This window comes from Ananas comosus, linkage group 10 (assembly GCF_001540865.1).
Source record: "Ananas comosus cultivar F153 linkage group 10, ASM154086v1, whole genome shotgun sequence".
NCBI classification, from domain to species: Eukaryota; Viridiplantae; Streptophyta; class Magnoliopsida; order Poales; family Bromeliaceae; genus Ananas; species Ananas comosus.
In genome coordinates this window covers 10,364,787-10,380,282 of record NC_033630.1, presented here as the reverse complement: position 1 = coordinate 10,380,282, position 15,496 = coordinate 10,364,787, and the positions used below count along the sequence as shown (strand labels likewise).

The window sequence follows — 15,496 nt, the reverse complement described above, 5'->3', positions numbered from 1 at the left end:
AAAAAAAAGAAAAGAAAAGAAAACAATGGAAGAGCCCGGCCCCATGCATCAACCGGCCAATTACGTGCGCGCGCGCGTGTGTATGTGTACGATATGCATGCATTAATTTGTTTGTTGCCGTGCGTGCGTGCGTGCGTGCGGTATACCTCTCTGGGCTCGGGCGAAGATGGCGATGGCTCGTTTCCTAACGACGGAGTGGAAATGGGAGGAGGGGGCGGAGTTGGAGGCGAGGAAGTAGCGGAGGAATGCGAAGGGGGTGATGGACCGCGTTCGCCACTCCAGAGCGCACAGTATCAGCTTCTCCATCCGCCCCACCGTCTCCGCCGCAAACCACGAATTCGTGTCTCTCTGATCGATCACCACGCATGTACATATATATATATATATATATATATTATACACATGTCCATCAAGAACCAATCGATCGATATTCCCTATAATTTTAAGTAGGAGGAAGAAGAGAGAAAAAAAAAAAAGAAGAAGAAGACGAAAAGAAAAGAGAAGGAAAGAAAAGATATATTAAATCATACGAGGAGACGGAGGAGGGAGAATTTTGGGTGCATCATCTTGGAGGCGATGGAGAGGCAGGAGACGGCGACGAACCCAGGGACCCACTCCTTGTCGCTCTGTTGCCGTGTTAGTTAGTTAACTTAGTTTCCCGGCTAGCTCCGAACTATACATAACTTGGCTAAATAATATAATTAACCAAGGCATGAGGAGACGGATCGAGCTGGTAGAGGTAGGTACGTACCGGGGATCCTCTACGAGCGATGTAGCGATCGAGGTAGTTGATGGCGAGGTAGGCGACGGTGTGGTCCACAGTGCCCAGGGACACAGCCTGATACAATACGGGTAAATTAAGATCGAATTAATATATGCGACCTTTATCTTGAAGAGAACCGAGATAAATAAATAAATTAATTAAAGAGAAATGAGTATGCTACAGGGTGAAGAAGAAGAAGAAGAAGAAGAACCTGGAGGATGAGGTCGATGGTACTGCGGCGGAAGGGGAGATGGTGGTGGAGGTTGCCAATTCTGCTGCTGCTGTTGTTGTTGTTGTTGTTGGAAGAGGAGGAGGAGGAGGGCATGTGGTCGGGCTCGACGCAGAAGAGGAAGGCGATGGAGGAGGGAGCGTCCCTCTCCTCGTTGCACCACCCCAGAGGGTTCTCGATGTCCCACTCCCACTCCCACTCCTCCTCCTCCTCCTCCATTGCCACCACCACGGCCTCGTCCTCGTCCTCGTCCTCCTCCTCTACCATCACCACCAATCATAATAATAATAATAATAATAACAATAATAACAACAGTAATGTTCAGAATCACCAGCATTGTCAGCCACCATCACAACAACAACAACAACAGCAGCAGCAGCAGCAGCAGCGCCAGCAGCAGCAGCAGCACCACCCGGTGATCATCTACACGCACTCCCCGAAGGTCATCCACACCGACGCCCGCGACTTCATGGCCCTCGTCCAGAAGCTCACCGGCCTCGACAACTCCTCCGCCTCCGCCTCCGCATCCGCCGCGTCGTCGCACCCCCCGCCGTGCAATGGCGCCAAGGAAGGAGGCGACGGCGCCAATGGCCTCCTCCCCGCCGACGAGTCGCCCACGTCGTCCGAGACCTGCATTGCGGCGGGCCCCGCCGTCGCCGCCGACGTCCACGTGGGAATGAATTGTGCGCCGTTGGTTTTTGAGCCGTTCGCGACGGAGATCCCGATCTTCGGGCCCGCAGGGTGCGGCGGCGGTGGCGGCGGTGCCGAATTCTTCTGCGGGGCCCCGGCCGGGGGGTTCTACAGATATCCGGCGGAGCCCGCGGTGTTCTCCGCCGCGGCCCCACCAATGCCGAATTTCGGTGGCGGCGGCGCGGGATCGCCGTTCTCGCCGTCGGTGATGGAAGCCATGAGGGCGTTCACAGAGTATTAACAGAGTAATTTTTATTTAATTTTTAATTATAATATAATAATAATTATTAGAGTAAAACTTTAAATATTACTTTCAGTGGTTTTATACTTTCTCACTTTAATAACCCGTAGTTTAAAATGTATCAAGTTATTAATTATCCCGTGATTTTATTTTTTATTTTTTCGTCAGTTTATTCGTTAATATTTTGTTAAATTATATACAAAAATTTTAGATACTCCGTATAGATTTATCGAATATTTACTTTAACTTTGTTACTGATTTAACGAAAAAAATTAGTGAAATTGATAATAAAAAGATAAAAATAAAAACACAGAGTACCAAATTGATACATTTTAAATTACAGGATAACAAAGTGAGAAAGTGCAAAACTATAAGGGTGGTATTTGAAATTTTTTCTAATTATTATTACTATTGCTGATACTATAGCTATTATTATTATTATTATTATTATTATTATTATCATCATCATTTTTGTTCCTTAGTTATTGATTAATTGTCGTTATGATTATATGTTACGTTAATATTTGATTTTTTTGGGTATCATAATTGATTGAGCTCCGAGGGAGAGCGTGACAAATTAATGTGAATAATATTAATATGATTAATTCGTTTGATTCTTTTGTTCTTTGTAACATGCTTATGGAGGAGAGGAAAATTGTTAAATTTTCCGATTATTGTTATTATTATTTTCAATCATTCAATGGAATGGGGCTCTTTCTTTTTTTGTTCCTTTTTGTTTATTTTCTTTCTTTCATAGGGACTTTTGTGTAAAAGTCATATTACTTTATTCTCTTTTTGTGAAATATGTTGGTGTCCTTTAAAAAAAACACCAAAAACGAAAAAAAACATTTATGTCGGAATTTAAGGTTACGGAGAAAATACTTCTCCCTCCTTCGTTACACCAAATTAAATATAAATTACACTTTTGGTCCTCAAACTATTAGCCGTACGTATTTTAGTCCTCAAACTTAAATTTATTGTAATTTCTAACTCGAACTATGAGACGCATGACATTATAATCCTCAAACTTTAATTAGTTTTAATTTCGGGCTCAAAGTATGAGACATGTGATATTTAGTTCTCGAACTCTCTAAATTATAGCAATATGCTATTTGATGATGCAACAATAATTAAAATAATACAATGTTTGGATAGTAGTTCATCAATGCTTATTTTTTTAAAAAAAAAGCTTACAAGACTTGATTGTAATAATTTAAAAAATTTGATGACTAAAGTGTCGAATGCCTTGTAGTAGTAGTATGAGCAAAAAATTATAATTAATTAAAGTTCAAAAACTAAAATTTCATGCGCCTCACAGTCCGAACAAAAAATTACAACGGATTAAAGTTGGAGGACTAGTGTGTTATGCATCTCATGGTTTTGAGGACCAAAACTGTAATTTACCCTTTCTCAAAAGTTAAAATTATGTTTTTATTGTAAAATAGTTAAAATAACAGCAACAATACCAAACGAGGCTAATAATTTGAAGCTATTGTTTCTAGCTCTAGTAAAAAGTGTTAGATGTGCCTTCAAATTTTGATTATTGGTTTTAATTTTGTGCCACTCATTGGCCAATGATTTACAATGCGATAAATTTTCGAAAATAATTTGTGAAGAAAAAAAAAGATGTCTGCAGTGAATAGCAGAGAGCTTCGCTGATAGCCCCGCAGGGGTGCTTGTACTTCCATTACAACATTGTACTCATTTTTTTCATAGTAAAGTTCTCTCCTCTTTTACTTGTGGTTTTATTTTCCTACTAGGGTCTTCTCACGTAAATTTTTATGTTCAAAATATTTCGTAGTTTGTCTACTTTGCGATAGCTGCTTTTCATTTTTGTTTGTGCGTTCGTTGTAACTAAAAGGGTTTCATAATAAGAACCTTTATGGAGAACTAGAGATCAAACAGTAACTTAGACAAACAAGAATTTTGGTGCAGAATTATAATAGCATTCAATAAGAAAGTTCCTTCAAATAAGGACATCAGATATTTATTTATTCAACAGAGAGCTGCAACACTAGATTTCAAATTTTCAGTTAATGTGCCTCACCAATTAATTCACTGCACCAATACCTTCCCATCATCACTTGAACTCCCATCAAATATCCTGTTGAGGATTAGAGCCAGTCTGATACCTGCTTGTGCTATCCTTTTCTCAACAACAGGATACCGGGAAAAGAAATACTCATCTGCGTTTCGAAACTTCGCATAAGACCTAATTGTTTAAGAGAAATGCATATAAAAGAGTAGTCAGAGTGAAATGATCACTTACCACCTAAAGTCGAATCCTGTTCAACATCTTTGTAAGCATAGTTGCAGGACAAGTGTATGCTCTCCAAGGCGTAGCTGCGTGTTTCGTTCCATTAGTTTCAATGCATTTGTTACGGTGTATAACTTACGCGCTTGCGCTTTATCTTTCCTCTAGGAAAGATCAAACGCCGGTAAGTAGGAAGTTCACTGATGTGTTTGCGTACAATAGCATGCACAGATGCTGTGATTACCTGTTGGCGCAGGTCGCTCTTTTGTTCGGACAATTCTCCCAGTGGTCAACATCATGAGACCATCCATTCTACAAGAAGAGATAGTAAGTAGATGCTGTTATGATCTAAACAGACATATTAAATCTTAGATGGAGAAATGAGATTTCAAAGTTTATCATGAAATCGGCTATTAAATGAAAATAATATTACATGTTCTACCAATGATTGTCCTAATTTTCCGTTGAGCCTCGCTCTGTGCGCGCTGTACCGTGCGGATATTTATTCTCTTTGTAGTTCGTCAACTTCTTTTATTATATGGGTAGTGTTGCTTTTGAAATCTGCTATCTAAATACTTTCATATAGTCAAGGAATTGATAGCTTAGCTGTGCTTTCTTCTTGATCAGTTCTTAACCTTACATGTGTGATACCATTTGAAAAAGAAATATGATGAAGATACTAAGCTCTTCTTTAATTCGTAGATGCACCCCCAGTTCTACATAAGCTGTGGTATCTTCTAAGATCAATTCATATGGGAGATTTTTAACCTTCGTTAGCAGGACATTCAATGCGTCTTTAAGTTCTAGGAATGCGACATCTTGTGATATCAGGGAATAAGATGAAAAACCAAGTGGAAAAATTGAATAAATAAGTAAACTTGAAGTGAAAAATGTACTTACAGTGATGTTCATTTTGATACCGTCTATCATGGTAGTAAGATTATCCCCATAAAAATCACGCATTGCAGTTTCTATAATGCTCACATCCCAAACCTTGTAGAACAAGAAAAATATCTAAAGTAAGTAATGTTCTTAAGAAAATATTCATAATTTGCAATTTAAGATATATACAATGTGAAAAAGGGTGGAATGAGACCGACATGGTGAAGGTTGGTTTTCCTTCGATACCAATGAACGATTATTGTGTTACCACCTTCATCGGCCTCGAACCCTACATGCAGAGGTTGGTGTACATCTCCAACAAAATGTGCGAGGAACATCAAGCTCTCCGTCAAATTATCTGATAGCATATTTGATGTTATAGAAATGATCTAAGACATGAAAAGAGTGAGTTCGAAGGATCACTAAATGTTTATAGTGTTCTCACATGAACTTGTTGAGTCTCCGTAGCTATAGAGTTGTTCGGTGTAGTTATTGATTGCTCCGACCACACACATATCCACCACTCCTTTGGAATTGTGACAATCCCCTGAACGATTAGTGAGAAACTTAGTCGAACGATCATACTATTCAAAAATTTGAGCAAAGTGGTTAAACATGCATGGAACCAAATACAATGTTGTTCGCATAAATTTGCACTGCATTGGAAATTTTGCCAAAAATGTTTACACTTGTACGAGTTTCCCATTACCGCAGCCTTTTCCAAGTAAATAATGAGTCAATTATCCTTGCTAATAGACTCCATTCGAGCTACCAAAGAAAAGGTAACCTACCTCATTCATCATAATAATACCATTTTCATTTCTCTTAGTTTAAAACTATATAGTTACGATCCTTTGGCCTGCGCGTAGGCATCAAATCCTCATTCTAGTGAAAGAATCTTCTATTATTGCCAAAATGTAATGATCATTCTCAATTTCTTCTCAAATAAATACTAGTCATAAGCACGTAAAACATACAGAAAATGACTAAGCGAATTTGAAACTTAACTTGGCTCCTAATCCTTACTCCAACGTGTGAATCGCATGTATTTGATGTCAGATGATTCGTAAAGGCTCTTGATGGTCCAAAGCTCTGGTTAATCTAATACATTTATAGGTAAAGTCCTCTTCGTTACTTGTTTTCTTTCCGAAAGGACATCAATGCCATCATCGATAAGGATTAGTCGATTCCATTGCCAAGGAGGCTTCATACTCAATCGGCTTAACGAAATCCACATTTCGTTATTTGAAAAGTACTAAGAATAGTTAAATGTAAGAGAATCTCTGTTGAATTTAACAAGATCCGAAATCTAATTGATGAAAATAACAAAATCAAAAGAACCCAAATTAAAGGGTTGCCAATAAAAAAAACAAAGAAAAAATTATTAGAACACGGCCATGCATTAAATCTCTACTAATACGTGGCCCAAACTCGATCCAAGTATTACAGCGAGGAATGTGCCGCACAAACAACTTCAAATGCTAGTCGCGACAGGCACACGACCACTGGGCCAGCCAAGAACCAGGGAGGTGTGAACCAAACTCCGATACTATGTTAGAAGAGATGGAGCCCTTTAACAGTTAATTTATTATACTATTAACTATTTAATTAACTATTTGAGCAATTAAGTATGGCTAATTTAGTAATTAACTATTTGACATGCTTATATATTAAAGTAGTATTCATATTAATTAACTAACATGACTAGTCAAATTAACATATTAACTAAGTATCTAAAATGTTAAAAAATTAACTAAATAATTAATTAAACAAAGAAATTAATTAATTAACTTTAAAGAATATTAATTTATAGTTAATTAACAAATTAATATGCTTCTACATTAATGAGTGCCTTATCCATTGTTCATAGTTAAGAATTTAATTGATTTATTAAACTGTTATTTAATTAATACTTTAATTCTTGTTAATTAGGTAAATTCCTATATTTATAATTATAATCATCCACTATCCTCTTCTAAACATCCAAATATTATTTTCCTTATTCTTTCGAAATAACTCAATTCTCAACCAGACATGAATTTTCTTTAATTGCAGTTTATTCCAAAAATTATGCCAAATCTAGGGATATGAACTAAATAATAACTTACGATCTAAGTAAAAGGGTGTATTGCTAAATATTTTTTTATAATGTTGTACTTATATGTTATTAGTGTGTTGGCCATTATGATATGAAGAAGTTTAATTGACTAAAATAAAAATTTTTAAAAGTATTATTTAGTTTTGTCAACGCATCAACAACTCACTAGAGTAAGAACCTTGGTCACCCAAAGCATTTCTCTTCAAAAGATATGTAGTTACAGATTTTTTTTATTATTTTTAAGAGAGAGAAGGGTAGCATGCTACCCGCTTCGTTTATTTTCTTTAGAAATAAGTTTAGCTAGAAATGTGAAGCAACTAGACTTCGAACTTGGAATATCGGGTACTAACGACCAAGCCTTTTGCCACTTGCACTAGGGACGGTCAGTTACAAAGTAATTATCGCATGCACTGGGTGTGTAAGTATATCTCACTCACCTAGAGGTGTAAAACGGGTCGGGCAGCTCGTGGGCAGTACTAGCACAGCTGCGGGTCGTGTTGGACCATACCCAGCAAGCCCGCAGCCATACCCGGCATGAGGTGCGGGCCATGCTGGGCCCTATGTTGCTAATCCATGGCCTGGCACGGCTCGGCCCGAATTTGGCCACAGTTCCAGAGGCGGTCCAGTCCATTTTGGACTAAGCCTAAGCATCAGGCCAGTCTGTTTATTATTATTTTATTTTTAAAATATATTTTTAGTTTTTTATTTATTCTTTTAAATATTAATTTAAATTATTCAAATTTAAATAATTTTTTTAAAATTCATCAAAAACTTATTATTTAATATATATATATATATATATATATATATATATATATATATATATATATTAGGCTACTATACTATCTATAGTACCGAAGCTCCGGTACTATAGTCTTGTTTTCGATCTTAGGGTATTCAAATTAACGATCCACACCGTTAAATATGATCTAGGGTATATGAAGTTCTTAGAAATAAAATTTTAGTTTTTTTCAACATCATTTACTTATTAAATAAATTATGTCAAAATGGGCAGTGGAAATTGAATAATCTTTAAAATTTGAGCATAGGACTTTTAAATTCAAGATCAAGAATGTTAACCTTAATCTAGATAGTTTAAAGTATTTTCTATCAAAATTTGAAGAAATTTAGATTCTTCTACACCGTTAAACTCCAAACTCGCCATAGTAGCCGTTGAAAATTGACAATTTTGAAATGGTTTGATCATAAAGTAAACTATGTCGAAAAAACATAAAATTTTATTTCTAAAAACTTTAAATACCCTATATCAGTTTTAACGGTGTGGATCGTTGATTTGAACACCCTAAAATTGAAAATGAGACTATAGTACCGGAGCCCCGGTAATATAGATAGTATAGGATACTAGCTCTATATATATATATATATAAATACTAATAAAAATTTTAAAAAATAAAATTAAAGTATAAGAAATATAAAAAAAGTTAAATAGGCCAGTCCATAGTCCATCACGGCCTGGTCCGAGCCGTGGACCATACTCGGCCACAGTCCAATGATCGGTGGTCGGGCCCGGCACAGCCCAGATTTTGGGCCGTGCTGGCCCAGCATACACCCCTACATTCACCAAAACCCTAATAAATACTTATGACAAAGCCCTCAAAATCAAAATTTAGCTAATTGGAACTCATTGATATTCCATCCAGTAAAAGGGAAGAATAATAAATTTCCAAAATAATGTGCTCTACGAGATTTAAAAGCGCCTCAAAATTGAAATTTGGCAAATTGGATATGTTCTACGTTATTTAAGATTTCTACATATTAAAGATCATAAATCTTGAATACAAATTTCCTACAAATCAAATAATGATCCTTTCTGCGCTGTCGTTTTTAGTTCCACTCGAGGACTAGACAATAGGATTTCGAAATATATAACTTTTCATACATTACCATTTTAAATACTTTTAAGTCATATCTATCGCAATAGGTTGCAACTAGGGGTGATTGCAACTAGGGGTGTCAACGAGCTAGTCGAACAAGAGCGAGCTAGGACCGACTCATGTTTGGCTCGAACACGAGCGAGCTCGTTAAAGTATCGAGTCGAAAAATTTAGCTCGGCTCGTTTATTAATGAACCGAATACGAGCTGACTCGCGAACAAAAGTTAAAAGGATTAGAAATGATATATATAGAAAATAAATTTATAAAATCTTACACATTAGATTTTGCTCTAATGGTTGAAATTTTACGTATAAATGGGTCTTTTTATAATTGAGTCGGACTTTATATTTAGGTTGGGCGAAAAATCAAATATTAAAAATTTGTATTATATGTATATATATAATTTTTTATTTGCATATAAATATAAATTATATAAATTATATAAATATAAAATATATAAATTCAAGCTGTTATCGAGTCAAACACGAGCGAGCGACCCCAGCCCGTGTTTAGCTCGTTTACTAAATGAGCTAAAAAATTCAGCTCATATTCGGCTCGTTTACTAAACAAGTGATTTAATTTCCAGCTCGTTTCGAGCCGAACACGAGCTTGCTCGCGTTTCCTCCCCTAGTTGCAACTATATAAATCATCAAATATAAACTTGCGGTGCATGAATTGTACCTATACAATGAGTCACGCAATAAACTTCACATAGTTGAGGGTGAGGAAAGAAACAAAGAGTGCCACGTGGATTTTGTTGGCACGTTCAAAATGATGATAATAAAATGATAATAATAATAATAATATTAATATGATAACAACACGTGACACCGTACTCGATGTAACGTTTCTGTATGTCGCTACCGTGAGACTGACATGTGGGCCCGCATACTAGAGGCGTTTTTCATAGGCCTTAAACATTTACACTGTAGGCCCCGCACATTTATGGCTCTCTGATTTGTACGCATCTGATTTTTTTTTTTAGCTAGAAAAATAATTTTGATCCGTTTAATTTTTTTAAAAGATAATTCATTTAAATAATATTAAATTTATAATTTTTAAAATTTTTATGCAAAAAAAAAGAAGAAAAGTTACTCTTTTAATGTCACTTTAGAAGGGAACTTTTCCTATTAATTAGTCCGTAAAATTTAGAGAGCATAGTTACCAAAATTAAAAGTCCAACCGTGCTAAAGCTCATATCTTTGAATATTTTTCCTATTTAAGTATATAGTTTCCAAACTTTGGAGCAAGTTTCTATTTTCGTTAAATTACAACAATGGTCATTCAATAATAATATTTTCTAGGAATAATTACTTATATACACTTCAAAACTTCGGAAATATATAGTTTATCTCTACTTTTTTTTTTTTTTTTCTTTCCAATATACCTCTCATATGTTGCTCCATTATTCCAAAATATCCATACAGTTACCATCCGTTGAGTTAACTTGGATTAAACGTAAGTTAAATATTTACCAGAGGTAAAAAAAATTTCAAAATATCTCTTTTGTCCTTAACTTAAGAATAAATAAAAAATGTTGGTGATGGTATAAAGGTATATTTGAAAAGATCAAAAATCAAAATACTTTTTATACCCTAACTTAAGGGCAAATAAGAAAAATTGGTGAGAGTAAAAGGGTATATTCAAAAGGACAAAATAGTAATTTCATAGAGATAACAGTTATTTTAACTGTTAATTAACAAAATTTAACCTTAGAAATATATTTGAAATAGGTTGGAACATAAGAAAAGGTATTTTCAATATTAGCCTTCTAAGAGAGACAAATCAGAAAGTCGAAAACTTTTCAGAAATATATAAATAATTGCCCCTATTTTTTATTTTATGGTTTAAATAAATATAAACTATTTGGTGCAAACAAATATTTCTTCTCTTTTTATTTTTCATTTTACTATTGACGTGACACTAATAAGAAAGTGAGTGGATTGCTACATTATTGTCATCCTATCATGTTAATAATAATAATAATAATTTTGGTTGATGATATGATAATAATTAAAATGATATGTTACAGTCACATAAACAATCCATTACTATTCAAGGAGTTGTANCTGTGGTTTAAAGTGTATCAAGTTAGTACCCTGTGGTTTCTCACTTTATCACTTTAGTACCCTGTGGTTTAAAGTGTATCAAGTTAGTACCCTGTGGTTTTGCACTTTATCACTTTAGTACCCTGTGGTTTTAATTTTGTATCAAGTTAGTACCCTATAGTTTTTTAAATCACAAGGTACTAAAGTGATAAAGTGTGAAACCACAGGGTACTAAAGTGATAAAGTGCAAAACCACAGGGTACTAGCTTGATACATTTTAAACCACAGGGTACTAAAGTGATAAAGTGAGAAACCACAGGGTACTAACTTGATACACTTCAAACCACAGGGTACTAAAATGAAAAAGTGTGAAACCACAAGGGGGGTTTTTGAAGTTTTCCCTTTAAATAATGAGATATAGGATGTACAAGCTGTTATAGGGTATGCAAATAGTATTTTTTTTTTTCTATTTACAATATATATAAAGTTTGAGCTAAAAATTAAAACAAATTCAAGCATACGAGCCAAATATTTGGAAAAGTATTGATGCAAACGGCTATTGCAATTAGGTCCTCACACCTTCAAGCTCGCTTCGTGCAAGTTTTTTGGCGTAAATTTTTAAAATTATTGCAAGCAAATTTCATATATCAATGATGTGACAGTATTGTGAGTGCCAATTAGACTAGGGGTGGCAATGCAGCTCACTGTTCAGAAGCCAGCTCGTGTTCAGCTCGAAATGAGCTTGAGATCAAATCGCTCATTTAGTAAACGAACCGAACACAAATTAGGAGCCGAACACGAGCTGGCGGCTCGATAACAGCTCGAATACATATATTTTATATTTATATAATTTATGTTTATATATATTTATATTTATAAATAAATAATTATATATATAATATATATATTTATTATTTGATTTTTAGCAAAAAAATATATATAAAGCCGCACTCAATTATAAAAATATCCATTTATATATAAGTTTTAACTATTAAATCAAGGTCTAATGAGTAAAATTTTATAAATTTATTATATATATATATATATAGAGAGAGAGAGAGAGAGAGAGAGAGAGAGAGAGAATTGAACTCCTATGTTTTTAAANTCATCACAAATATGTATTTCCAAAAATCTCAATGGTTGGTTAATTAAAATGAGATAAAAAGGTCAATTTATCTTATTAACTAACTAAGGTTAAATATTTTCTCTATGGTTAACTAATTTTTTTTAACGAATTCTAACGATAAAAATATATTTAAAAATATCAGAACTTTTGCAGAAATAATATATAAAAGTTTAACTTTATAAAGATATATTTGTAATTCATTATATTTGCAGGAATCTGTCACAGTTCACAAGAGTAAGGGTTTAATTATGAATAGATTGGTAATAATTATAGTAAGTGTTAAGCTTTTAGCTCAATGCATGAAAACAATTATAAAACATATTTTCTAGTAAAAATGTATAGATAAGCTCCATTTTGAATTAATACTCTAAAATTTAGTTTATTTTTTTCATTGATTTTTTTATTTTTTAAATTTTTTTTAAAAAATACGTTATTTTAGTAAAATAAATTAAAAATTCTACCAAATTTAATTATTTTTTACCAAACAAATTAAGATAATTCATAGTTTATAACTAATAAAATAGTTAAAGTTAATAAAACTTTAACTTAACTTGAAATAAAAATGTATAAAAGGTTCATCAACTATAACCCATTTGGACTTGATTATCTAACTTTTAAAAATTTTAATTTTACAGTTTGATTGTTAATTTGTTTTATTTGAGCTAATTATTAACTCTACAACTTAAAACTGTAAATATCACGATTATTTTTATAAATTTAATTAATATATTTTATATTTTTTACACAAATATATAAATTTATCAAACCACGTGCAGTTCCAAATAGCCATCAAATTAAATAAATTAAAAAATAAATATTAAAATAAAAATTTTAAAAAATTAAATAGTCGTTGAGAATTGAGATAATTAAGTTTTATACACTTTTATCTAACTTAAATTATTAGATAACTTGAATAGAAAAAGAGCCGTTGACAGTCGAAAGAGAATCAGCGATTAAACAAAGAAAAAAAGTACAAATTGTGGGCCTAATTCGAAATAGCACAAGTTGTGGGGTTCTCTATGCATTTTACCTTCTAGATTCAGGAAAAAAAAAAAAAAAAAAAAAGGGGACCAAGAGAGCTGCTTCATTGTTTGATTCACCATCTCCTTGAATTCCAAAATTCAAAAATTGAAGCAGCTCTTTCTTCTAGCTTATCTATGGCAAAGGGGAAGAAGAAGAAGAAGAAGAGGGGGGGTTTGTGAAAGTAAATAAGAGAAGAAAGAGGGGTACCTCTGCGATTTTGCAGACCATGAAGTGGCCCTCCTTGCCCCAGGCCTCGGCCTCCCATGGCGGGGAGATTGATAGGAAGAGGAGGGAGATGAGGATGAGGAGGAGAACATGCGATCGCCTCATCATCTCCTCTCTCTCTCTCTCTCTCTCTCTCCTTACCTCTTCCAATGGTTTTCCTTTATCATATATTATTGGGCTAATTTCATACATATCCCTGTAAATATAATAAATGACAAACATATCCCTATAAAGTTCAACTTTTATATATTATCTCTACAAAATTTCCGATGTTTTCAAATATTTTCCTGTCGTTAGAATTTGTTAGAAAAATTTAGTTAATCATAGATTGAATACTTAATTCTAATTAATTTTTAATATTTTTATCCTTTTTATATTGTACTGTTATTATGGCTTTTGAAGAGATATATTTGTGATGGCAAAATTAAAAAAAATAAACAGTTTTCTAACTGTTTTCTAATGGTGACAAACTAGAATAATATATTTGAAAATATTAGGACTTTTGAAGGAACAATATAAAAAAGTTAAACTTTATAAGAATATATTTTTTATTTCTTATATTTATAGGGATCTGTATGAAATTAATCCATTGTTATTTGGGTTAAAATGTGTGGGGACTCCCTCAACTATGGGACACGTCGAAATGGCCCCCTCAACAAAGTATTTTGTGTTAATTTCTTTCACGCCACTCCCAAAAAGCTACAATTTCATAGGTGACCCCTTTAATTACCAAATATCATTAGAGCCCTTGTGTATATAAGAGTGCTTAGCAAAGAGTGCTTAGCGTCAGGAATTTAGAAAAGTTTTTGCTCGGTCCAGCCTATAGTTAGTTAATTCGGATTCGGCAAAAATTCGGTACGAATATTATATACATAAAATTTATTTTCTAATTTTTAAATTCGTTGAAAAATTCGGCTTAAAAAACGGATTCGATATAAAATATAAAATATAAGATATAAAATATAAGATAATTTATATTTAAAAATAAAAATTATAAGTTTTTTATTCATATTTTCAATAATTCGGCAATAATTCGTGAATTATTTGCGAATAATTCAGCTGGCCCAAAGATTGGTGAATAATTCACTTTCTTTGAGAAAAATTCGTAAACGAACCGTTTAATTCGGATTTTCAATAATTCGCGAATAATTCGCAAATTTACTAACTAGGGTCCAGCCCAACTTCATAAGTTGAAACGTGCTGTCGAGAAGGCCTGATTTCAGTTTTTTTGTGGGAGAAGAAGGGTCACAAAACTGTTGCCATCAAGCCTCTAAAACTGTCAGAAAAAATCTAAAGGTCATGAGCAATCATTGAATTAGCTTTGCATTTGTGAGGATTCATTACTACATGACAGTGCGTGAGTTAATATAAGCTTAATGCGTGAGTTATGGTAGACTATATTTATTGTATCTTAACCCTAAAAATTATGGGAATGGCTATGGCCAAACACACAAGAGGTAGTGTATTGTAATCATATTTTTCTAAATAATTGAAAGTATTTAGTTTTGTTTTTGAGTAACCACTCTCTTTCTTTGTTTTTCTTTTATACACTTAGTCGTAAGACGCGGAGGCCCGAGTTTGCAACAAGGAGCAAGACTTATCCATCTTTGCAGAGAAAAGTGAACACTACACGGACTTTGTGAGCAAAAACGCTAAAGCCATGACATTAGGATCTAGGAGTATTGGTAATAGAGGGTTAAGAGTTTAGCAGTATTAGTTATAGACTCTATATATATTTATATAGTTTTTGGGTTACTTTTGTCCATGCTCTTCCAAAAAGCTGTAATTTCAAAGATGTCTCTCTAAATCGAAAAATATCATGAGTGCCCTTGTATATATAAGAGTACGGGTGGAAACGAGCCGAGCTCGAGCGAGCTTATGTCAGCTTAAATTCGGCTTGAAATTAATTTCGAGCCTAAATCTAGGCTCAAGCTCAGCTTGAAATTAATTCGAGCTGAGCTGGAGCGAGCCTAATTTCGAGTCGAGCCGAGCTCGAGCTCTAAACGAGCCGATTGAAATTCT

At 33.9% G+C, this 15,496-nt stretch overlaps 3 protein-coding genes across 3 annotated transcripts; 1 reads left to right on the top strand and 2 right to left on the bottom strand.

Annotated features, from left to right (window-relative positions):
* On the bottom strand, window positions 103–1,173 carry LOC109716228 (cyclin-D6-1-like). The gene is made up of 4 exons (XM_020241560.1): window positions 975–1,173; window positions 752–838; window positions 531–626; window positions 103–348 (listed from the first exon to the last, which is right to left on the bottom strand). Exons 1-4 carry the CDS (start codon window positions 1,086–1,088, stop codon window positions 103–105), a joined length of 543 nt encoding a protein of 180 aa, XP_020097149.1. The 5' UTR covers window positions 1,089–1,173.
* On the top strand, window positions 1,171–2,015 carry LOC109716227 (probable basic-leucine zipper transcription factor C). The gene has a single exon (XM_020241558.1). It carries the CDS (start codon window positions 1,171–1,173, stop codon window positions 1,921–1,923), a length of 753 nt encoding a protein of 250 aa, XP_020097147.1. The 3' UTR covers window positions 1,924–2,015.
* Window positions 3,833–13,587, bottom strand: LOC109716007 (endonuclease 4-like; the record flags this gene model as incomplete). Its single annotated transcript, XM_020241272.1, is given in 7 exon segments — window positions 3,833–4,109; window positions 4,193–4,266; window positions 4,422–4,489; window positions 5,078–5,170; window positions 5,278–5,417; window positions 5,505–5,606; window positions 13,457–13,587. Coding segments are annotated over 7 exon segments (734 nt in total), but the record flags the coding sequence as incomplete, so codon positions are not given.

Coding starts and splice junctions, on each gene's coding strand:
- LOC109716228 (XM_020241560.1), bottom strand. CDS start 1,088: ATGCCCTCCTCCTCCTCCTCTTCCAACAACAACAACAACAACAGCAGC. Junction 839..974: donor CCATCGACCTCATCCTCCAG/GTTCTTCTTCTT, acceptor GTATTGTATCAG/GCTGTGTCCCTGGGCACTGT. Junction 349..530: donor TCTCCCTCCTCCGTCTCCTC/GTATGATTTAAT, acceptor GTGATCGATCAG/AGAGACACGAATTCGTGGTT.
- LOC109716227 (XM_020241558.1), top strand. CDS start 1,171: ATGTCCCACTCCCACTCCCACTCCTCCTCCTCCTCCTCCATTGCCACC.